Genomic DNA, 25,009 nt, shown 5'->3' on the forward strand with positions numbered 1-25,009 from the left:
AAATACAACAAACATACATAAAAGTATACACAGTGTTAAGTGCAGAATATGAAATTTCCTGTGGAACCAGAATCCAGATCAAGAAATAGAACACAGCAACCAGAACTAAGGTGCTTTTTAGTTTTCTTAAAAAAAAAAAAGTAAACCAAGTTTATTTTGCTTTTTAAGTAGTGTTCTTAAAGCACTACAGCTTGGTAAACAATGTATAAGGTGCTTTTTCTTAGGGCAAAGAGCCAGAATAGTTTAAATCTCCCCGTCCCCAAGAGCAGACTCTCGATCACACCAGTTGTATTTGGGAGCGGGTGGGCAGGAGAGGACCCTGAGGTGGTGATGTGTAAACTGTATTACGCACTTTAGCCTGCTGGATGGCAATTGACTGACACTAATAGCTACAGTAGTTAACATTCATTTTAACCCCTTTAAGTAATTGTCTTATTCTGAATCTAGAGATTCAGAAACAGCGCCAATATTTACACACGATTTTTGAAATTTTCCCAGGAGTCTTTCGTTGGAGCAACACATCTGGATGCCTTTTTCTAGCAACAATTTAATCAAATTTTGGAAGCAGTAAAGTGTCCCAGGAGGACGAGCCTTTCCTAGCAAAGTGCTGAGTGTCTGGACCCTCTTTCCGGAGCAAACAGTCCCCTCTGGACCTTGTTCTGCCTCTCCCCGTCAGACACCTCGAGGTTTCAACCGAGGCAGGTGGAGCACCGAGAGCGCCCCGAGGTGGTCCGGGACCCCCACCCGCGCTGCCCCTGGGAGCGCGCGCCTCTCCTCCGCGCCCCGCCCCTCGGGCCGGAACGCCGCGCGGTTCCTTTAACAGCACGCTGGCAGGGTGTGGGGAGCAGGGCTGCGTCCTCCCGCCCCCTCCCTTCCGAGTTTCAGGTGAATGGGTCACCGAGGGAGGAGGCCGGCACACCACACCTTCACTCCCGCGCCCACTTCTCCCTCCCCGCTTCCTCCAGCGGAGGCTGCAGGAACCAGGAGCGAGGGCCAGAGCGCTGAGAAGCCCATCCGGGACGTAGCAGGTGGGACTCGCAGGCGCTGGCCCGCGGGCCTCCCGCACCCCTCCACGTTGGTGCGCATGCCCGGGGGCAGGGCCGGGTGTGGGGAGGAGGGAGAGGATTGGGAGGAGGGGCGGGAGGAGGGCTGAGACGTCCCCAGCCCTGTTCCCGGCTGCGCGCTGGCGGTCGGCGCGGCGTCAGGTGAGGCCGCCAGGTGAGCGCGCTCGCTGGCTCCGGCGGCCCCCGGTGGGTCGGGCCCAGCTGCGGCGAGTGGGTGAGTGTTGGGCGCGGCGCCGGGGGCGCACGGGAGCCCGAGGGTCCCCGTGGGGGGACCGCGGCGCGTCTGTTAGGGGACGGGCGGGGGAGAACGCCCCGCGCTGGTTTCGGTGGCAGTTTCGTCCCCGGGCTGGGGCTCGTGGGAACCGGAGAGGCGCGGATCTGCGGAGAGAGCAGCGCTGGCCAACTTGGGAGGCCGCCTCCTCGGGCGAGAGGCAGCTTGAAACCGCCGATCAAACTTTATTCCTCGGAAACGCTTAAAGCTGGCAGTGCCCCGGCAGCGCGGGCAACTTTTCACTTTTCTGGGGCACGACATTCCTGCATCAACTCAGGGGCTGCCGTTTTGCGGGGCGTCCCTCATGCAGAGGGGGGTCCCAAGCCAGAGGCTGCAGCGTGGGGGCTGTTCGCTGGCCCCGGCGACTTAGATCTTAGGGGGGAATTTCATTCCTTCTGCCCTCACCCCACCCCACCCCTTTGGGTATCCCGGGAAGAGGGGTGCTGGATTCAATCTGTGAAATATTCCGGGAGTCACGGTGTGGGCCACACTGGCTACTTCGAATCCACTTGTTGGGAGTTATGTGAACCCGCGTCGATTTAAGCTGGGGGGCGGGGAGTTAATTTCGAGTGAGGCTGGACTTCGAGGGAAGCTGCTCACGCTTCGGATTCTCACCCATGACCAAAAGGCTGCCGTCAGGGGGGCGGAACTGCCTCCGGGCGGTGCCTGCCGGGCGAACGCGGGCGCGCGCTGCCCAGGTGCGCCGCAGGACTCACGGACGCCGGGACCCGCGCCCGGCCGGGCCACGGAGTTTGGGGACCTCCGGAGCAGGACCTGCCCCGCGCGCCAGCCATGTTGCCTGCGTCGGAGGAAGCCTGCGGGAAGTGGGGGTCGAGGGCCAAGATGGCCTCTGCGCCTAGGGGTTGGGAGCGGCGCCGAGCCCCTGGCCCTCCTCGTGAAGCCACCCCGCCCAGGGAAAAGCCGCGGCATCCTCAGGCCGGACCCGGGGCTCGCTGGCCACACTTCCCGCTTGGGAAATTACCCCGGGCGAGGAGGCGGCGGCTTTCCAGGCAGATTAGTGTGTGGTGCTGAGACAACAGGTGTATTATTGGGATCCCTGGAAAAGAGAAACGCTTCCCTCGAAGGCACTTAGGGTGATTCCTGCTGTGATAGAAAACTAGGCATTCCCAAGTGTAACAATAGTAACAATAGTTCTTTTACACTGTACATATGAGTTGGTTTTGTGTGTGTGTGTGTGACGAAGTCTCGCTCTGTCGCCCAGGCTGGAGTGCAGTGGCGCAATCTTGGCTCACTGCAACCTCCGCCTTCCCGGGTTCAAGCGGTTCTTCTGTTCAGCCTACGGAATAGCTGGAACTACAGACATATGCTGCAACGCATGGCTAATTTTTGTATTTTTAGTAGAGACGGGGTTTCTCCCTTTGGTCAGGCTGGTCTCGAACTACTTACCTCAGGTGATTCCCCTTCTCGGTCTCCCAAAGTGCTGGGATTACAGGCGCGAGCCACCACGCCCGGCCTTTATGAATATTTTCTTAGTGGTGCTTTAAAATAGACATCTTAAGGGGCGGGGGAAGGCACAGATTTTCCTTGGACAAAGCAACGCTTTTTTTTTTTTTTCTGTTTTGCAATTTATTTAGTTGTTAGGGCTCCTTTGTTGTGATGGAGAGGAAGATAGGGAGGTTGGTAAGACAGGTTCTCCACCTTTTGGCAGCTTCCAGGTCATTTCGGGAAGTAATGGGTAGTGCCTCCTGCACGTGAGGCACTGTGCTAAAAACATTCCGTATTTTGTCATTTAATCATCCCAACACCTGTAAAAGGCAGGTCTTAGTAGAACTCCATTTTAAAAGTGGACAAACGCTGTGGGGGAAACGTTGCAGGTGGGCTTGCTTGCAAACTGCTTCAGCTAATCAGGGAAGGAATATCAGAAGCAGCGGTCCTTGATATTCCACAGCCAGATTTGGGGGATTTTTCTCCATTGACTAGTACCTATTGCCTGACATAAGATTTCCCACATTTTGCTTGATGTCAAGGTAAAATTCTTGTTTTCTTCTAAAGGTAATGTTGGAATTACTCCCTTTTCAAAATAATAGATTACTTTTAACCACATAAATGAACTGATGTAATATCTTTCACCTTCCCAGGAACCTCCCAGAGGGAAGTTTTCTTCAGTTGCATTTTGAAGCTTACTTGATTGGAATGTTAATAGACTTTTTTCATCAAATTGTTTATAGAAATAAGAGAGTAAACAGACCATGCAGATTTCTATTAGACTTTTTATTTTAACCTCTAGGCTTGTTGCTGTTCTGTAACCCAGTGATTCCAGTCTTGGCTGTGGTATGAATCACCTAGGGATCTTGTTGAAACACAGATTCTGACTGGGAGGTCAGGAGTGGGGCCTGGAATTCTGCCTTTTTAAGAGGCTTGCAGGTGATTTTCAGACTGCTCTGCCTTCTTTTTCTCTCTTCTCTTAGATTCCAAGCACTTAATTACATTTGACAAACTGAAGTTGGAAAAAATACATCTACTGGGTGTTGTGTGAAGAACTTCAAGGCATTCGCTGCTGGATTGAAATCCCAACTCTAATCATTGACTGTTGGTTTTATTAATTGAGTACTCATTGACAATCACTTTGTGCCAGGGCTAGTTCCAGGGACCAGGGATGTAAGCAATGGTCAAATAGACATTTGATGCCTGGGATGCTGGCATTCCAGATGGGGTGGAGATGATATCCAAAAAAATAATTTTAGGTATGAGGGCAGAGAGGAGTTTGCTCTGAAAAAACAAGTTTCGTGTGATGGAGTGAGAGGGCATCTCCCAGAAGGTGACACCTGAGCTGTGACCTGAACAACAGGTGTCTGCTGTATAAAAGATCTGGGCTTTCTGGCTGGGCGCGGTGGCTCAAGCCTGTAATCCCAGCACTTTTGGAGGCCGAGGCAGGTGGATCACGAGGTCAAGAGATCGAGACCATCCTGGTCAACATGGTGAAACCCCGTCTCTACTAAAAATAAAAAATTAGCTGGGCATGGTGGCGCGTGCCTGTAATCCCAGCTACTCAGGAGGCTGAGGCAGGAGTATTGCCTGAATCCAGGAGGCGGAGGTTGCGGTGAGCCAAGATTGCGCCATTGCACTCCAGCCTGGGTAACAAGAGCGAAACTCCGTCTCAAAAAAAAAAAAAAAGATCTGGGCTTTCTAGACAGGAAACTGCAACATCAGTGTCCTTTTTTAATTGATACCTTTATTGTAGACAACAATTCTCGAAATATGTGGTGTGTTTAAAAATCACCTGGAAGATTTATTAAAAATACAATTTCTGACAGATTCTATTACAAAAATCTGCCTAACTTCAAATTTTTAGACAGTTTTGTAATGATGTGCCTATAAATCATTTAATATAAGGCACATCTTTTTAAAGGCAAATTGACAGTTACTGCATGTGCTCTAGAAGAAACAGACTTCTCTTAAATATAATAAAGTCCATTTTTCACTTATTGACAATTTTCTTTAAAGAATAATTTGAAGGCAAAGCATTTTCTTTTTTTTAGTAGAGATGAAGTCTCACTATGTTGCCCAGCCTGATCTTGAAGTTCTGGGCTCAAGCAATCCCTCTGCTTTGGCCTCTCAAAGTGCTGGGATTACAATGTGAGCCACCTTGCCCGGCCTCAGATTGTTTTTTTTCATCTTAGTTTTCCTTATTAAAAGATAGCTTTTGGTCAGTAAACATTGTCAAGGGGGAGAACACTTTTTATATTTTATCATTAGCCCAAGGTGCTGGTTTTCATATTAACATATTCAACAAGGATCTGCTGCTTCCCTTTTGCCCCTGACTCTAATTTAGCTGTCTGACTTCTGTCTTTGTCACTCTCTTGACATAAGTTCATGTGGGTGATAAGTGGCCTCTTCATTCCTCATTTTATATTTTCCTTCACTCAACACATGTACAGATTGTTAATGTTGCTGTGTGGGCATTGGTCCTCTTTCACCTTTGGCTGCTGGCGTTAAAGCACAGTCACAGATTGAGCTTTGAAAGAGACCTTAGAAGTCCTCCAGTCAGGTCTCCAAAAAAATATCAGATAACTTAAGCTTTTCATAAATTGCATGAGCTCAAATTGTTGCTAGTTATTTTTGGAGGGGGTGTGAGGTCAGGGTGAGGGAGAGGCTTCCTAACATTGAGATGAAATCAGCCTGTGGTTTTTGGACTCTTTTTATTTTTTTTAAAATCATTTCTAGGATAACAAAGACAGCTTTTCAGATAATTCAGGGATGCCAAAGTGATCCTTCTAACGTTCAATTCTCCAGGCCAAACATTTCCTGTTTTTACAATCATTTATCTTAACACACGATTTTTTCTAGAATTTTTTTTTGGAGACAGAGTCTTGCTCTGTCACCAGCTTGGAGTACAATGGTGTGATTTCAGCTCACTGCATCCTCTGTCCCAGGTTCAAGTGATTCTCCTGTCTCAGCCTCTCAAGTAGCTGGGATTACAAGCGTGCGCCACCACACCCAGCTAATTTTTGTAGTGTTAGTAGAGGCGGGGTTTCACCATGTTGGCCAGGATGGTCTCCATCTCCTGACCTCATGATCCACCCGTCTTGGCTTCCCAAAGTGCTGGGATTACAGGTGTGAGCCACTGTGCCCAGCCAGGTTTTCTAGATCTTTAACGATCTTAGTCACCCTCCTGGAGAGGCATGTAGTTTAGAACGTGATGTATAAATTTCAGGTTTTTTTTTCTTTGAGACAGAGTCTTGCTCTGTTGCCAGGCTGGAGTGCAGTGGTGTGATCCTGGCTCACTGCAACTTCTGTTTTCCGGTTTCAAGCAATTCTCCTGCCTCAGCCTCCCCAGTAGCTGGGACTACAGACACGCACCACCACACCCGGCTAAATTTGTTTTGTACTTTTAGTAGAGACGGGGTTTCACCATGTTGGCCAGGATGGTCTTGATTTCTTGACCTCGTGATCTGCCCGCCTCGGCCTCCCAAAGTGCTGGGATTACAGATGAGCCACCGCGCCCAGCTGGGTTTTATTATTTTTGATAGCCATATTATTCCTAGATATGAGCACTATTTCAGTGAATAAAATTTGGGATAGCTTGTTAGCTCTTGCTGAAATTCTTACCAAAGGGCCAGGCGTGGTGATTCACGCCTGTAATCCAGCACTTTGGGAGGCCGAGGCGGGTGGATCACGAGGTCAAGAGATCGAGACCATCCTGGCCAACACGGTGAAACCCCGTCTCTACTAAAAATACAAAAAAATTAGCCGGGCATGGTGGCATGCGCCTGTGGTCCCAGCTACTTGGGAGGCTGAAGTGGAAGAATCACTTGAACCCAGGAGGCGGAGGTTGCAGTGAGCCAAGACTGCGCCACTGCACTCCAGCCCGGTGACAGAGCAAGACTCCGTCTCAAAAAAAAAAAAAGAAATTCTTACCAAAGGGTTGGACCTTTTAAAATCAATGATTATTCACTTGAACCTGGGAGGCAGAGGTTGCAGTGAGCTGAGATCGCACCAGTGCACTCCAGCCCTGGGCAACAGAGCGAGACTCCATCTCAAAAAAAAAAAAAAATGAATTAAGTTTATGGAATTGGCTTTTTAAAAATTCAGTTTACAACCGAGTAGTGGCTCACGCCTGTAATTCCAGCACTTGGGAGACTGGGGCGGGTGGATCACCTGAGGTCGAGAGTTTGAGACCAGCCTGGCCAACATGGTAAAACCCCGTTTCTACTAAAAATGCAAAAATTAACCAAGCATGGTGGCATGTGCCTGTAATCCTAGCTACTCTGGAGGCTGAGGCGGGAGAATTGCTTGAACCTGGGAGGTGGAGGTTGCAGTGAGCCAAGATTACACCACTGCATTCCAGGCTGGATGACAGAGTACGACTCCATCTCAAAAAAATAAAATTCAGTTTACATTTTAAAAATGACTCATTTATGCCACCAATACAGTCACCCTTCAGTATCTGTGAGGGGTTGATTCCAGGACCCCCATGATATACTAAAATGTGAGGATGCTGAAGTCCCTCTTATAAAATAGCTTTGTATTTGCATATGGCCTAAATGCTCTTGCATACTTTTTTTTTTTGAGACAGAATCACTCCATCACAGAGGCCGGAGTGCAGTGATGCAGCCTTGGCCCACTGCAAACTCTGCCTCATGGGTTGAAGCGATTCTCCCGCCTCAGCCTCCCGAGTAGCTGGAATTACAGGCACCTGCCACCATGCCCAGCTAATTTTTATATTTTTAGTAGAGGCAGGGTTTCACCATGTTGGCCAGGCTGATCTCAAACTTCTGACCTCAAGTGATTCACCTACCTTGGCTTCCCAAAGTGCTGGGATTACAGGTATGAGCCACCACCCCCAGCCCCTCTTGTATACTTTGATCTCTAGGTTAGTTATAATACCTAATACAATGTAAATGCTCTATAGAGTTGTGATACTGCATTTTTAAAATCTGCATTTTTTGTTTTATTTTTTTAGACAGTGTATTGATCTGTTACTCAGGCTGGAGTACACTAGTGTGATCATGGCTCACTCTAGCCTCAAGGTCCTCTGCTCAAGAGATCTCCCCACCTCAGTTTCTTGAGTAGCTGGAATTTATAGGCATGTGCCACCATGCCTGGCTAATTTTAAGAAAAATTTTTTGTAGAGATGGTTTTTCTTGCTTATGTTGCTGTGGTCAGTCTTGAACACCTGGGTTCAGTTGATCTTCCTGCTTCAGTTAACTGGCGTGTTGGGATTACAGGTGGGAACTACTGTACCTGCCCTATTATTTTAATTTTTTTTCCCCCTGAATATTTTCTGTTTGAGGTTGGTTGAATCTGGATTTAGAGCCCTTGGATGTGGAGGGTCAGCTGTATTTGAAAATGGATACAATATACCTAAGTGTCTAAGCACTGAAAATTTTCACTTTCAGGATAGCCACCTTATGATGCATGCAGTTGCTCATTTTCTTTAAGACTTTCTTAGCCCAGCCCAGAGGTCAGGATTAGTCCCACATTTGACAGAGGAGTGCCCTGAGGCTTAGAGGAGATAAGGAATTTGTCTCAGATTGTGAACCAGTAAATGGGGACTGTTACAACCACTAGGTTGTTTTAAACTCATCCTTCTGACTTCACAGAGATCTTTCTTAGTGTTATGGCCTACCCAATGGGTTAGTTTCATCATTTCCAGTGTGTTTGGTCAGCTGCAAATCTGGATAAGCCTATCTCCTCCACTTTGTCTATGATTACCACTGGAGACCTCCCACCAGGTGGACATAAGTGGTTCATTCTTTTGTGCTAATTGGGTGCCATAATTCAGCCCCTTGGGAATCCGCCCACCCACAGAAGGTTGTGCTCTAGATTCTTGGGATTCTTTCTCTCTGTGTTCCCTTCATCCACCAGTCTGGTAACCTTCTTAGAAAAGGAAATGAAGTTGGAAGTTGGTGTGGCATGACTTGTTCTTATTCTTGTTCTTAACGAGCTTTCTTTCTTTTTTTTTTTTTGAGACGGAGTTTCGCTCTTGTTACCCAGGCTGGAGTGCAATGGCGCGATCTCGGCTCACCGCAACCTCCGCCTCCTGGGTTCAGGCAATTCTCCTGCCTCAGCCTCCTGAGTAGCTGGGATTACAGGCACGCGCCACCATGCCCAGCTAATTTTTTTTTTGTATTAATAGAGACGGGGTTTCACAATGTTGACCAGGATGGTCTCGATCTCTCGACCTTGTGATCCACCCGCCTCGGCCTCCCAAAGTGCCGGGATTACAGGCTTGAGCCACCGCACCCGGCCGCTTTCTTTTTTTTAATGGAGTTTTACTCTTTTTGCGCAGGCTGGAGTGTAATGGCATGATCTTGGCTCACTGCAACCTGCGCTTCTGAGTTCAAGCGATTCTCCTACCTCAGCTTCCCAGGTAGCTGGGATTACAGGCCTGCACCATCACGCCCAGCTAATTTTTGTATTTTTAGTAGAGATGGGTTTCACCATGATGGTCAGCTGGTCTCGAACTCCAGACCTCAGGTGATCCACCCACCTTGCCCTCCCAAAGTGGTGGGATTACCGGCATGAGCCACATGATTTGCTTCACAATTTAAAATCCATGCTTTTGGGGAGAAATAACAACTCTGACTGAATCCAGGAAATAGCAGTTTGAAAAGAGATCTCGTTTGAATTTTTGACAACTTAAGACTGAGCCTGGATTAATTAAGAGTTTTCAAAAACTACCACTGTACCTAGAACTTGGGGATATTTGACATTCAGCTTCAGAAGTAGGATCCCATATTTAATAATGCTTAACTTCAGATTTTCCTTTTTTTTTTTGAGACAGAGTTTCACTCTTGTTGCCTAGGCTGCAGTGCAATGGCACGATCTTAGCTCACTGCAGCCTATGCCTCCTTGGGTTCAAGCGATTCTCTTGCTTAGCCTCCTGAGTAGCTGGGATTACAGGTGTGTGCCACCATGCCCGGCTAATTTTGTGTTTTTAGTAGAGACGGGGTTTCTCCGTGTTGGTCAGGCTGGTCACGAACTCCCGCCCTCAGGTGATCCACTTGCCTCAGCCTCCCAAAGTACTGAGATTACAGGCGTGATTTTTTTTCTTAGATGGGAGTCTCGCTCCATTGCCCAGGTTGGAGTGCAGTGGCATCATCTCTGCTCACTGCAACCTCCACCTCTCAGGTTCAAGCGATTCTCGTGTCTTAACTTCCCAAGTAGCTGGGATTACAGGTGTGTGCCACCATACCCCAACTAATTTTTGTTATTTTTAGTAGAGACTGGATTTTGCCATGATGACCAGGCCGGTCTCAAACTCCTGGCCTCAAGTGATCCACCTGCCTTTGCCTCCCAAAGTGATGGGATTATAGGCATGAGCCACCTCGCTTGGCCTAAATTCAGTTTTCCTTAATGTTCTTTTTCTGAACATCAATTAGGAAGACAATCTGGACTTTTACCTTTTCACAGTTCCATAAGATTTTGGCCAAAAATTGCTCATTTGTATGTGTGTTTCAACATTATTAGACTGTAGAGAAATTGGCCTGGTGTGTTGGCTCATGCCTATAATCCCAGTACTTTGAGAGGCCAAGGTGGATGGATGGCTTGAGCTCAGGGGGTTGAGACCAGCCTGGGCAATATAGTGAAACCTTATCTCTACTAAAAATACAAAAATTAGCCAGGCATGGTGGCATGTGCCTGTAGCCTAGTTACTTGGGAGGCTGAGGTGGGTGGTTTGCTTGACCCTGGAAGGTGGAGGTTTCAGTGAGCTGAGATGATGGCACTGCATTTTATCCTGGGCGACAGAGTAAGACATTGTCTCAAAGAAAAAAGAAAAATGGACTTGATTGCTGGTTACAGGGCTGTATACATTATGATTTGTGCACTTTTCTCTATTGTGTACATTAATAAAGTGGTTTTTTAAAAAATGTAGAGAAGTCATCTTCCCTCATGTCTTTGGAAAATCATGCTAATTGTGTTGGTGTTATTAGCATTCTCTATATTTCCATCTTTGAGAATTTATCTAACATATTGTTGGGCAGGGTTTAATTCTGAAAGATTTGAAATACACTGTCCTAAAGGCTATAGAAGAGAGTTGTCAGGGCCGGTGCGGTGGCTCATACCTGTAATCCCAGCACTTTGGGAGGCTGAGGCCAGCAGATCACCTGAGCTTAGGAGTTGGACACCAGTTTGCGCAACACAATGAAACCTCACCTCTATTAAAAACACAAAACATTAGCCGGGTGTGGCAGTTTGCATCTGTAGTCCTAGCTACTCGGTAGGCTGAGGCAGGAGAATCGCTTGAACCTGGGAGGTGGAGGTTGCAGTGAGCCACGATCATGCCACTGCACTCCATCCTGGGTGACAGTACAAGACTCCAGGTCAAAAAAAGCAACAAAAAAAAGAGAGTTGCCATTAATTTTTAAAAAAGTTTTAAGAGTTTGAATTGATGTGCTGTTCTTAATATAGTAATGTATGATTGTATAGACCTTATTAGAAAAGGAAAAAAATACCAGATACTTTAATATACTCAGTATAAGTGTTGGTCAAGTGTCATTCAGGGAGCATACCTTTTAAAGTTAAACTCTGATACTTTTCTGTTACCTTCATCTTGAAAGCACAAGAGGTTTTGCAGGCAGAGATAACCATGGTCCAATTTGGTACCTGTAAACATTCAACAAATATTTGCAGGTCTATTCTGTGCCAGGCATTGTTTTAATTAGTGAACAAAACAGGCAAAAATTCCTGCTCACATGGAATTTACCTTCTAGTAGATCTCAAAGTTCTCCATTCTACTAATCACTGGTATCACCTGGAAAGAATTTATTGCTGGTTCAGCATAGCTAAGGAGTGGCATGAAGCTCTGTAGCTGATATGGGAAGTACCTTGCTAGTGTCTCCAGCACTGGGTTTTCTAGAATAATCCTCAAGCTTTATAGGTTTGGGGATTGTATGTTTACCACATCTTGCTGAGACTTGTCTTTTTCCTGGAGCACTCTTAGTGCCCATGAATCCAACTACGGACCTAGGCAGATGATCTCCAGCTTTCACTTCCTCATGGATGCTAACACCAGATGTGAACTCCCCACAATAGCTGGTGTTTTCCAAGTGGAACTCATTGTTTCAAACTAGCACAGTGGAAAGCACATGAGATCATCTGGGTTCAAGTTACATCTGAGTGACTCACTGGCATCCATATAACCTTGTGCATATTTCTGACCCTCTCTGCATCTGTCAAGTGACTAATCAACCATGGAGGGTTGTTTTGAGGATGAAAGGATTTCATGTAAAACACCCAGCGCATCAGTAGGTGTCTGATGAATGTCAGTTTCTTTCCCATCTTCTGTCTGCTAAGCTAGTCCTTCATTGTCTCCTCACAGGTAGGTTTGCTGCTGCTGACTCCAGGTGCTCCTTTTTACTGATGACTTTGTCCTTCAAATCTGGTTCAAATCAAACTTACACCTCCCTTGCTGAGAATCATGAACTGGCTCCCTGTTTCCTACCTGAATGAAGTGAGACACTCCCACTAGACTTTCAAAGCCCTACCTTTTCTTACTCATCTTCCGTCCACTATATTCTTTTTTTTTTTTTTTCTAAGCCTGCTGGGATCCAAAGCCTGAATTCTTTTTTTTTTTTTTTTTTTTTAAAGAGAGAGAGAATAGGAAGGAGGAAAAAGGAAGAGAAAGAGAGAGAGAGAGAATGGGGAGGAGGGAGAAGGAAAAGAAAGAGGGAGAGAGAATGGGAGTATTGCTTTCTTGCCCAGGCTAGAATGCAATTTAGTAATGGGTATTGAAAAGCTCTTTTATACTGATAATTATACTTAATGATGTAGTCAGGAAGGAATAAGGGAAGAAGATAACAAACAAACAGCCAACCAATATTTAATTTAAACCTATGAAATGCTATGCGATTACTGAGGAGTGATTTACTTCCAATTATATAGTCACCTTTGGAATAGGTGTGAGGTGGTAATGTATGTTTTGTGTGTTTGAAGTGGAGAGTTCTATAAATGTTTATTAAGTTTACTTGTTTTGGGTCTGAGTTCAAGTTCTGAATATCCTTGTTAATTTTCTATCTCGTTGATCTATAGAATCGTTAGCTCTTCTTGTTGCATTGATCCTTTTGCCATTATGTAATGTCATTCCTCGCCTCTTTTGATCTTTGTTGCTTTAAAGTCTACTTCATCAGAGGCGAGAATTGCATCTCCTGCTTTTTGTTTATTAGTTTATTTTTACTCTCTGTTTGATTGGTAAATCTTCCTCCTTCTCTCTGAGTCTTTGTGTATTGTTGCATGTAAGATGGGCCCGGATGCAGCATACCGATGGGTTTTGGCTTTTTATCCAATTAAAATATATATAGGTTTAATACCGGCGTTTGATGCTAGCTGGCTGTTTTGCCCATTAGTTGATGTAAATTTTTTATTGTGTTAAAGTTCTTTTCTTTTTGATATATTTTTGGAAAGGCTGATATTGGTTGTTCCTTTATATGTATAGTGCTTCTTTCAGAAGCTCTTGTAAAGCAGGCCTGGTGGTGGTGAACTCTCTAAGTACTTGTTTGTTCGCAAAAGATTTAATTTTTCCTTCGCTCATAAAGTTTAGTTTGGCTGGATAGGAAATTCTGGGTTGAAAGTTCTTTTCTTTAAGGATGTTAAATATTGGTCCCCACTCTTTTCTGGCTTGTAGGGTTTCTGCTGAGAGATCTGCTGTGAGTCTGATAGGTTTCCCTTTATGGGTAACCTGACCTTTCTCTCTGGCTGCCCTTAGTATTTTCTCCTTCATTTCAACCCTAATAAATCTGGCAATTATGTGCCTTGGGGTTGGTCTTCTTGAAGAATATCTTTGTGGTGTTCTCTGTATTACCTGGAGTTGAATATTACCCTGCCTTGCCAGGTTGGGAAAATTTTCCTGAATGATATCCTGAAGAGTATTTTCCAACTTGGATTCATTCTCTTCATCACATTCAGGTACACCTATCAAACGTAAATTAGGTCTTTTCACATAGTCCCATATTTCCTGGAGACTTTGCTCATTCCTTTTCATCCTTTTTTCTGCATTCTTGTCTTCTCGTTTCATTTCACTGAGCTGATCCTCGACTTCTGATATCCTTCCTTCTGCTTGATCAATTCGACTGTTTAAACTTGTGCATGCTTCGCGAAGTTCTCGTGTTGTGTTTTTCAGCTCCATCAATTCACTTATAGTCTTCTCTAAATTGTCCATTCTCGTTAACAGTTCGTCAAACCTTTTTTCAAGATTCTTAGTTTCTTTGCATTGGGTTAGAACAAGTTCTTTTAATTCACAGAAGTTTCTTATCACCCACGTTTTGAAACCTGCTTCTGTTATTGGAACACACGTGTAATCTATTAAGCCTTGTTCCGTTACTGATGAGGAATTGCAATCCCCTGTAGAGGGAGAGGCATTCTGATTTTGAGTATTCTCTACCTTTTTACGCTGGTTTCTTCCCTTCATTATATATTTGTCCGTCTGTCGTCTTTATAATTACCGGCTTTCTAACTGGGTCTCTGACGTCCAACTTGTTGATTCCCTGCGCCGAGATCTGAGCAATCCACTGAGCCGGCCAAAACAGTGGTGTTAAGATTGATGGTGCTTTTCTGCCCGGGAATATCCGGACTCTGCACCAAGAACTGGCGTGCTAAGGCACCAGCAAAACCACCACGCCGGCCACAAGAGTCGCCCTGGCGACCCGTGGGGCTCCTCCACTGGGAATCTCCTGGTCCGTGAGCAACAAATATTTGTCTGAAAGTGTGGCGTCCTCTCGTTCTTTGCGCTTTCACTGGGAGGTACGTGCCCGAGCTGCTAATCATCAGCCATCTTGGATCTCTCTCCCCACTATATTCTTACTATAACCTTATTTTAAAAGACGACACCATTTCAACATGTTCCCACCTGGTCTCCTCACTGTTCCATAAGCTAGCCATCTGTATATCAGTAACACTCCAGCCTGGAAGAGCCAGGACCCCAACACTGGCTCTCATAGTTCACTCCCACAGGCTCTCCTGGTCTAGTAGGCACTTAATAAATAAATGCTTGTTGATTGAAATTGCTTCTCAGATGTTTAGGAACTTGTGCTGAAAAATTTTAGGACAAAATTTTAGAAAAGGACCAATTAATAATGCATACTGTTTTTTCTCCCCTTGTATAAAAATTATGCTCAGTTTTGAAGACTTGGAAAAGATAAGGGAAAAAATATCCACAATTCTACCATTCATAGATGCATTTTATTACCATTTTTAATGATAAAGGCATTTAACCAATTAGATTGTTTATTAGTTTGCATTGAGGAGGTAGTATGTGCTAGTGCTGTATGTGCACTTTCATATGCATTTTCATTTTATATGAACTTCCAAAGCAATATGAAATTATATATATTTTAAATTTTTGTACAAAAATGTACAAGAATTAGCCAGGTGTGTTGATGCACGTCTGTAGTCATAGTCCTAGGTACTTGGGAGGCTGAGGTAGGAGCAGTGCTTGAGCCTGTGAGATCAAGGCTGCAGTGAGCTGTGATTGGACCACTGCACTCCAGCCTGGGCGACAGGTGAGACCCAGTCTCAAGGGGGGGAAAAAAAAAGAAACTGTTGAGCTTAGTAGTAATGCCATACCCCTACTTTTGTTGCTTAGATTGGTTTATCTTGAGAGCTAAAAGGGCTTTACTCAGCCTGAAGATCAGCTGACCATTGACATCAGCCATGTCATCGAGGCCTCTTGAAAGTCCACCTCCTTACAGACCTGATGAATTGTAAGTAAATAATTATTTAATTATTCTCTTTTAAAAAGCCTATCACATGTGAACAAGTATGGTTGAAATTTTCATTTTTAAGTGTTTGCTTTTAAAAATGATACGTGTACTTGTAAATTTAAATTGTATCGAAAGGTCTGCACTGAAAAGTGAATTTCTCTCTTACTCTTAGCTTTCAGAATGATAGTTTTTCTCTGCTGGGAGGACTGCTGTCACCTATTGCCAACGTTTGTTTCAAGAGATTGCCAAGATTTATATTTGTATGCAAATTATAATGAAGCTTCCATTTGAATGCCTTGTTCAGATGGCTGTTGGCAACATATTGTCAGTTTTTAAAAGTAACAGCTTTAGGCCCAGCTTGGTGGCTCATGCCTATAATCCTAGTACTTTGGGAGGCTGAGGCAGGCGGATCACAAGATCAAGAGATTGAGACCATCCTGGCCAACATGGTGAAACCCTGTCTCTACTAGAAATACAAAAATTAGCTGGGCATGGTGGCGCACGCCTGTAAGCCCAGCTACTCGGGAGACTGAGGCAACAGAATCTCTTGAATCCAGGAGGTGGAGGTTGCAGTGAACCGAGATCACGTCTCTGCACTCCAGCCTGGAGACAGAGCGAGATCCATCTCAAAAAAAAGAACAAAAAACAAAAACAAAAACCCAGAGCTTTACTGAGATATAATTAACATCCTTTACAACTTACCCATTTAGAATGGATAGTATAATGGTTTTTAGTATATTCAGAATTGTACAACCATCACCACAATTAATTTTAGAACATTTCATTACGCTCCAAAGAAGCCTACCCATTGGCAGTCACCTCCCAGTTCCGTCAGCCCTAAGCAACCGTCAGTCTACTTTCTGTCTCTATAGATTTGTCTATTCTGCATATTTTGTATAAATGGAGGAATCATGTAATATGTGGCCTTTTGTGTCTGGCTTCTTTCACTTAGCATAATACTTTGGGGTCCTTGGCCATGTGAGGATTTATCAGTGAATTTTTGAATTCCAAATTTGCTATCAAACATTGATAGGGATTTCCTCCTCTAAGTAGTTTGCAGCTTTAACCCTGATGAGTGGAGTGGAGTGTAATATAGGTGAAAACAAACTCAGTTTCTCCTGCTATTCTGTCGCAACACAATCAATGTAGAATACATCTGTGACCTCTGATCACCAGAATGTGTGGGGATTTTTCTCCACCACCAACCAAGTAATCAGTTCTACAGTGGACACTAGCTGTGTGTCCTCTAATTCAGCTGAGTTCTGACGCTGCCTGGAGATAGCATCAGATCACAGGTTCGGGGCTCATTCCCTCAAGACTGCCCCCACTTTACATAGCAGCCACAAGCTCAGGTTGTGGCCTGTGGCCGATTTTACCTACAGTAAATCGGGATTCCCACAATTCTCTCCTTGGGTTCAATTAATTTGCTAGAGTGGCTCACAGAACTCAGGGAAACACTACTTGTCTTGTTTATTATAAAGGGTATTACAAAAGCCAGGTGTGGTGGTGTACGCCTGTAATCCCAGCTACTCAAGAGGCTGAGACAGGAGGATTGCTTGAGCCCAGGAGTTCAAGGCCAGCCTGGGTAACATAGGGAGACCTTGTCTTTTAAGAATGAATGAATGAATGAATGAAATAACGGATGATATTACAGTGGATGCCAACAAACACCACATGAAGTGATGGACAGGGTGAGGTATGTGGGTAGGGACCTTTCTGGGCTGTGCCACCCTCCAGGAACCTACACATGTTCAGCTGTCCAGAAGCTCTGTGAACTCAGTCCTTTTGGGTTTTTATGGAAGCTTTATTACATGGGCATGATTGACTCTAAATCATTGGTGGTGGTGATCAGTTTAAGCTTCAGCCTCTCTTTCCTGTCTAGAGGGGGTTGAGACTGAAAGTTCCAACCATCTAATCCTAGCTCCTATCCTGAAGCTTCCTAGGGCTGCCGGAACCTATCGTCTCATTAGCATGCAAGGGACACTAATCACTTTGGAGGCTCCAATAATCTTATGTTTTAACAAGCCCTCCAGGGCACTGATAAGCTTTAGTTTCATTTACCCAGTAGTTTAAATTATTCCAAATAATTTATGTTCTTTCTGCTTACTACCAAAAAATGCTAACCTGAAATTATTTTCATATTCATTTCAGCAAACCGAATCATTATGCACCAAGCAATGACATATATGGTGGAGAGATGCATGTTCGACCAATGCTGTCTCAGCCGGCATACTCGTTTTACCCAGAAGATGAAATTCTTCACTTCTACAAATGGACCTCTCCTCCAGGAGTGATTCGGATTCTGTCTATGCTCATTATTGTGATGTGCATTGCCATCTTTGCCTGTGTGGCCTCCACGCTTGCCTGGGACAGAGGCTATGGAACTTCCCTTTTAGGAGGTAGTATAGGCTACCCTTATGGAGGAAGTGGCTTTGGTAGCTACGGAAGTGGCTATGGCTATGGCTATGGTTATGGCTATGGCTACGGAGGCTATACAGACCCAAGAGCAGCAAAGGGCTTCCTGTTGGCCATGGCCGCCTTCTGTTTCATTGCCTCGTTGGTGATCTTTGTTACCAGTGTTATAAGATCTGAAATGTCCAGAACAAGAAGATATTACTTAAGTGTGATAATAGTGAGTGCTATCCTGGGCATCATGGTGTTTATTGCCACAATTGTCTACATAATGGGAGTCAATCCAACTGCTCAGTCTTCTGGATCTCTCTATGGTTCACAAATATATGCCCTCTGCAACCAATTTTATACACCTGCAGTTACTGGACTCTACGTGGATCAGTATTTGTATCACTACTGTGTTGTGGATCCCCAGGAGGTATGAGTGGTGTTTTGGGTTTTTTCCCTCTCTCCTTAGCAGAGGCTTTCAACTTGGAATATGTAATAGAATCGCTCTGGAAACTTTTAAAAAATATTGATGACAAGTCTCCACTTCTAATTAAATCTCAAGGAGAGGCTGAGTGTCATTAAGATGTAATTAACACACAAGGTAATTTGGTTAAAGAACAGTTCAGTGGTTTTAAATATATTCACAGAATTGTGCAACCGTCACCACAATCAATTTTAGAACATTTTCACTATCCTAAAAAGAAACTTGTACCTGTTAGCATCACTCCCAATTTCCCTAACTGTTCTTAGCCCTAGGCAACCACTAATCCTGTCTATAGATGTGCCTGTTCTCTAGGTATTTCATATAAATGGAATCACACAATGGTCTTTGTGATGGGCTTCTTTTACTTAGCATGTTTTTAAGGTTTATCCATGTTACAGCATGTACTATCCCTTTATTCCTTTTTATTGCGAATATTCCAGTGTGTGGATAAACCACATTTTATTTATCAGTTGATAGACATTTGGGCTGTGTCTACATTGGCTAAATCATGCTACAGACATTCTTGTATATATTTTTGGGTGAACCTATGTTTTAATGATTTCTTGAGTTGGGTTATACCTAGGGATGGAATTGCTGGGTTTTATGGTGACTCTAATCTTTTCAGGAGCTACCAGAGTTTTTCCCAAGAGTTTGCATCATTTTACATTCACACCAGAAATACATGAAAGATCGTTTCTCCACATCCTCACCGACACTTCTTGTTGTCTGTTTGATTCTAGCCATGGTAATGGGTGTGAAGTTAAGTGGTACTTCATTGTGATGTTGATTCGTATTTTCTTCATAGCTAATGATATTGAGCATCTTTTCATGTACTTATTGGCTATTTCTCTATTATCTTTGGGTAAATGGCTCTTTAGACACTTTGCCTATTTTTTAATTGGGCTATTTTTGTTGTTGTTTTTGTTTTATTTTTGAGACAGAGTCTTACTCTGTCACCCAGGCTGTGTTGCAGTGGTGCAGTCATGGCTCATTGCAGCCTTGACCTCCTGGGCTCAAGTGACTCTCCTACCTCAGTCTCCCAAGTAGCTGGGACCACAGGGGCATGCCTCCACACCCGGGTATTTTATTTTTTATTTTTTTGTAGAGACAGGGTCTCGCTTTGTTGCCCAGATTGGGCTGGGAACTCCTGGGCTCCAGTGGTCCTGCCTTGACCTTCCAAACAGCTGGGATTATAGGCATCTTTTCACTTTCTTGATCGTGTCCTTTGCATAAAAGTTCTTAGTTTTGGGCCAGCCACAGTATCTCTGTAATCCTAGCATGTTGGGAGGGCAAGGTGGGAGAATCACCTGAGGTCAGGAGTTTGAGACCAGCCTGGGCAACGTGGTGAAGCTCCATCTCTACTAAAAATGCAAAAATTAGCTGGACATGGTGGCACGTACCTGTAATCCCAGCTACTCAAGAGGCTGAAGGCAGAAGAATTGCTTGAACTTAGGAGGTGGAGGTTGCAGTGAGCCAAGATCATGCCACTGCACTTCAGCCTAGGCAACAAGAGCGAAACTCCATCTCAAAAAAAAAAAAAGAAAATAAAAAGTTTTTAGTTTTGATGATGTCCAGTATATTTAATTTTTCTTCTGTTGCTTGTATTTTTGGTATCATATCTAATGCTTTGCCTAATTCAGGGTCACAAGGATTTACTCATATATTTTCTGTTTTTAAATTTTTCTATAGTTTCATAATTTTGGCTTTTACAGTTAGGTCTGTGATCCATTTTGTGTCAATTTTGGGCATGGTGGAAGCAAGGGGTCTGAAAGCTTTCACATGTTTATATGTGGTTGTTTTAGTGTTACTTGTTGAAAGGACTATTCCTCCACTAAGTTTTCTTCATGCCTTTGTCAAATGTGAATTGATCACAAATGTGGACATTTATTTCTGGGCTCTCAATTCAGTTCCATTAATCATATGTCCTTATTCCAGTACCATACTGTCTTGATTACTGTAGCTTTATAGTAAGTTTTAAAATAGCAGAGTGGGAGTTCTCCAACTTTGCTCTTCGAAACTGTTTTGGCTAGATTCTGGATTCTTTGCATTTCCATGTGGATTTTAAGATCAGCATGTCAATTTTGGAAAAAAATGCCAGCTAGGATTTTGAAGGGTTATACTGAATCTGTAGATCAGTTTGGAATGTATTGTCATCTTTACAATTACAAGTCTTCTCATTCATGAACATATCTTTCAATTTATGTAGGTCTTGTTAAACTTCTTTTAATAGTGTTTTATAGTTTTCAGAGTGTAAGTATGTTTAAAAGCTATGCAAGTGATTTAAATGTGCAGGTTGGGGTTGAGAAACCTACCTTAGTAACCATGAGTCATCCTGATTATATTAACATCTGAAACATTTCTGAGTTACTAATCCTTTTTCCCTTGTTTTTCCTTTTTTCTTCTTACATTGATTCAGGAATTCCCATTCCTGAATGAGTCACTCCTTTGGAGTTAGACCTCTAGTATCTGTCTACCATTATTCTGAAGACTGAACATTTTACCTGCAGATGTAGTTTTCACAATACTTGTTACTGCTATTTAGACATGTCCATGGTAGATAGGGACTGAGGGTTGGTACTCTTGTCCTACGACACCCCCATCCGTCTTGGTTCTCTTACTACTTGAAATCTGTAGTCTTTGAAAAATTATGTCACTGTCAGACAGCTGGAAGGAGAGCCTCTTGTTCCCATTAGCAGACATCCAGGGCAGAGGCCTGGTACTTCCCTCGACTTCATGTGCCTCCCAGGCCAGTATATCATTTAATATTCTGTCACCACTGGGAGAACTGTTAAGAGTAAGAAGTTTGTCACAGGGCCCTTTCTAGTAAGTATGCAAGACTCCTAAAACAGAGAAACCTGCCAGACCAAATGATTCCGTCAATTTGCTATTTATAGATGGATTAGATCCATGGCTTCACTTTTGGTAAGATAGGTATCTGTGGACTAAAATTTATATTCAGTGTAAAAAGGCTTGCTAAGCATGTGTTTTGAACAAGATTACAAGCATGATTGGTTCTTTTAAAGATGTTGATACTTTTTTTTTTCTTTTTTTTTTTTTTTAAAAGACAGGGTTTACCATGTTGGTCAGGCTGGTCTTGAACTCCCTACTTCAGGTGATCCGCTCGCCTTGGCCTCCAAAGTGCTTGGATTACAGGCGTGAGCCACCACGCCCGGCCAGGATGTTGATACTTTTGAGAATAGCGTTTTTCAGGCCCTTTAGAAATATACCAATGATTGAGTTACTTTACTGGCTGTTCTCATCTGTTTATAAAACTGTGGCCTGTAGGTACACAAGCTTTGGAACTAGTTTTTTTTTTTTTCCCCGAGACGGAGTTTCGCTCTTGCTACCCAGGCTGGAGTGCAATGGCGCGATCTTAGCTCACCACAACCTCCGCCTCCTGGGTTCAGGCAATTCTCCTATCTCAGCCTCCTGAGTAGCTGGGATCAGGCACGCATCACCATGCCCAGCTAATTTTTTGTATTTTTAGTAGAGACGGGGTTTCACCATCTTGACTAGGATGGTCTCGATCTCTTGACCTTGTGATCCACCCGCCTCAGCCTCCCAAAGTGCTGGGATTACAGGCATGAGCCACCACACCCGGCGTGGGGGTGATGATTGATAGTTTCTAACATTAGGCATTTTCTGAGGATTGAATCAAGGGTGTGTGTGTGTAGGCATTTTCTGAGGATTGAATCAAGGGTGTGTGTGTGTATGTGTGTATGTGTGTATGTGTGTATGTGTATGCATTTGCTGGCCTTAGCCCAGTTAGTGTGGTTTAGGTTTTATGATATGTCTAAAATGTAACTATTTGCTTCAGTTTTCTATCAGTTAGACCACATGGATTTAGTGGGGCCTTAGGTAGTTTTGATAAAATGTAGAGGGTGGATTGTGATGAAGCAATTAAAATCTGATTATGCCAATATTTTTCACCCCTTTTTAGGCCATTGCCATTGTACTGGGGTTCATGATTATTGTGGCTTTTGCTTTAATAATTTTCTTTGCTGTGAAAACTCGAAGAAAGATGAACAGGTATGACAAGTCCAATATTTTGTGGGACAAGGAACCTGTTTATGATGAGCAGCCCCCCAATGTCGAGGAGTGGGTAAGTGTTAAAAAATAACTTTACATCTTTTATTAAAGCCCCAAATTTACGTCTGAATTTTTAGTGCTTTGTTAAACTTTATTCTTAGAATTATTGTTTGTATATGTTGCAAAAGTTGTTGCTTTGGTTTTTACTTAGAATTTTAAGAGGTAGGATAAATGGAAATTGCTTTATTAAAAGGTGAAAATCAGATTTCCATTTTCAAGGAGTGGATCTAGGTTTTGAAAAGAAATGGCTTCAAAAAAAAATCATGCAGAAAGAACTTGACCTTTGCAAAACAAAAACTGCACCTTCCCTTTACTGCCTTTTATTTTTCTGCTTATCATTTTGGAGATAAACAGAAACCATTGCCCAGGGTGTTCTCTTGGGTCAAGATTGGTAAGGGTGTTTTTGGAATAGCAGGTGGCAGCCCTTTTAAACTTTTCACATAGATAACAGCATGACAAACCACAGTGACTAATTCTGAGTTAACATTATGAAGTACTTCAGTGAGGCAAAGTCATATTAGAAAAATTTCTTGTAAAAAATATATACTATTAATCTTACGAGGCTTCCTATATGATGTGGTTTGCTGAAAGCCCAGAAAGTTCCTCTCTTTAAAAATGCCTCCCAGGAGAGCATCACACATGGGGTCTGTTGGGGGGGACTAGGGAAGGGACAGTGTGGGGTAGGGAGGTTGGGGAGGGATAACATGGGGAGAAATGCCAGATATAGGTGACGGGGGGATGGAGGCAGCAAACCACATTGCCAGGTATGTACCTATGCAACAATCCTGCATGATCTGCACATGTACCGCAGAACTTAAAGTACAATAAAATATATATATATAAATAAAAAATAAAAATGCCTCCCAAATGAGTGTTAGTAAAAACGGTCTTTAGAGATGTTTAGAGGCCAGATGTGGTAGCTCACACTTGGAATCCCAGCGCTTAGGGAGGCCAAGGTGAGAGGATTGCTTGAGTTCAGGAGTTTGAGAATAACCTGGGCAACACAATGAGACCTGTCTCTACAAAAAATAAAAAAAACAATTAGCTGGGCATGATGGTGTATGCCTGTATTCCCAGCTACTCAGGAGGCTGAGGTGGGAGAATCATTGGAGCATGGGAGGTTGAAGCTGCAGTGAGCCGTGATTCTGTCACTGCACTGTAGCCTGGGTGATAGAGTGAGACCCTGTCTCGGAAAAAATAAAAAGATGTTTGGAGTGAAACTTTCTGAGAAATCCTGTTAGGGTCCTGTTAGAAGCTACCTCAGAAACTGACATCACAGGGTTCTTTGAGCAGATTGATTTACTATCATGAAGGTGTTGCCACTAGTTCCCAGGGAGGTTTATTTTGGCCAGTGGGAGTGGGAGTGGGGTGGGGAGTGGGCAGGCTAAAGATGGGTGCTGGATTGCTGCTGGTCAAGTCTGGTTCGGTAAAGACATTATTATTTTTTTTTTAAATTAAGTTGAGACTGAGTCTGGCTCTGTTGGCCAGGCCGGAGTACAGTGGTGCAATATCGGCTCACTATAACCTCTGCCTCCCGGGTTCAAGCAATTCTCCTGCTTTGGCCTCCCAAGTAGCTAGGACTACAGGCACACACCACCACACCTGACTAATTTTTTTTGTATTTCTAGTAGAGATAGGGTTTCATCATGTTGGCCAGGCTGGTCTCGAACTCTTGACTTCAATGTGATCTGCCTGCCTTGGCCTCCTAAAGTGCTGGGATTACGGGCAAGACATTAATATCTTGAAGGCTCTTTTAGCTCTAGCATTCTATAAGTCTGATTTTTAAGGAAATTTAGGAACAAAGAGGAAATTTTTTTCTGGTTAAGCAGCAAAAATGAAGCAGTCTTGGGAAAGCCAGGAAGGCTGTGGTATGTATGTGTTTGCCACTGATATGATAGTTCTTGTGTCTTTGACTCAAAGCCCTGTTTTTTTCCCCACACTTTAAAGTGTGAAGGTGTTAGGAAGTATTTTCTTTCGACCTTTACCTCCAGGCAAGGCCACTTGTAGATGGAATAGGACAGGTCTGTATTATGAACTATGAAGTAAACATTTCGCTGAGAGTTTCTGGGTGTGTTAGTTTTCATTGGCAGTTAGATTTGTTTACTTAAGGTTTCAGGTGGCTTAAAAACAACAAACCCGACTCAAGGGAGACCAGTGCCAGTGATATTAGAGTCCCAGTGAACTTTGGCCTCTCATCTGATTTTACTGTCATGAAGGTTTAATCAGTTCCAGTTGCTTTTGATAATTTGGCAAATTGATAGCTATTGTAACTTACAGAGGTGATGATGATTAAGCTGAAAGAATTACTTAGCTTTTAAAAAGGTATTATTTTAATAAAATTATCCCCAACCTCTGGAAATTTGATAGCCTGTGGGTTGTTCCACATGGACTTCCTTGTTTCTCTCTAGTAACAAGTATTTTCATTGAATGAGATGTAAAGGAATTATCTGTTGAATAGCAGATATATGATTTTGCCCAAACTAATGTTTTATGTGATACTTAACCAGATGCAAATCCTCATTTCTTTTCCTCTCCCCTT

At 43.7% G+C, this 25,009-nt stretch overlaps 1 protein-coding gene across 1 annotated transcript in view; it reads left to right on the plus strand.

Moving 5' to 3' along the window:
• The first annotated feature begins 935 nt into the window (after window positions 1-935).
• The window catches only part of OCLN (occludin), a 62,103-nt gene continuing 38,029 nt past the window's right edge, over window positions 936-25,009 (plus strand). Inside the window, exons 1-4 of the mRNA XM_064376031.1 lie at window positions 936-1,028; window positions 15,380-15,497; window positions 17,649-18,327; window positions 22,322-22,483. Of these exons, the coding sequence (XP_064232101.1) occupies window positions 15,448-15,497; window positions 17,649-18,327; window positions 22,322-22,483 (891 nt within the window). The 5' untranslated portion in view covers window positions 936-1,028; window positions 15,380-15,447. The remainder of the gene's footprint in view (window positions 1,029-15,379; window positions 15,498-17,648; window positions 18,328-22,321; window positions 22,484-25,009) is intronic.

Source organism: Aotus nancymaae, unplaced genomic scaffold (assembly GCF_030222135.1).
Source record: "Aotus nancymaae isolate 86718 unplaced genomic scaffold, 86718_ANA_hifiasm-v0.15.2.pri h1tg000014l, whole genome shotgun sequence".
In the NCBI taxonomy this organism is placed as follows: domain Eukaryota; kingdom Metazoa; phylum Chordata; class Mammalia; order Primates; family Aotidae; genus Aotus; species Aotus nancymaae.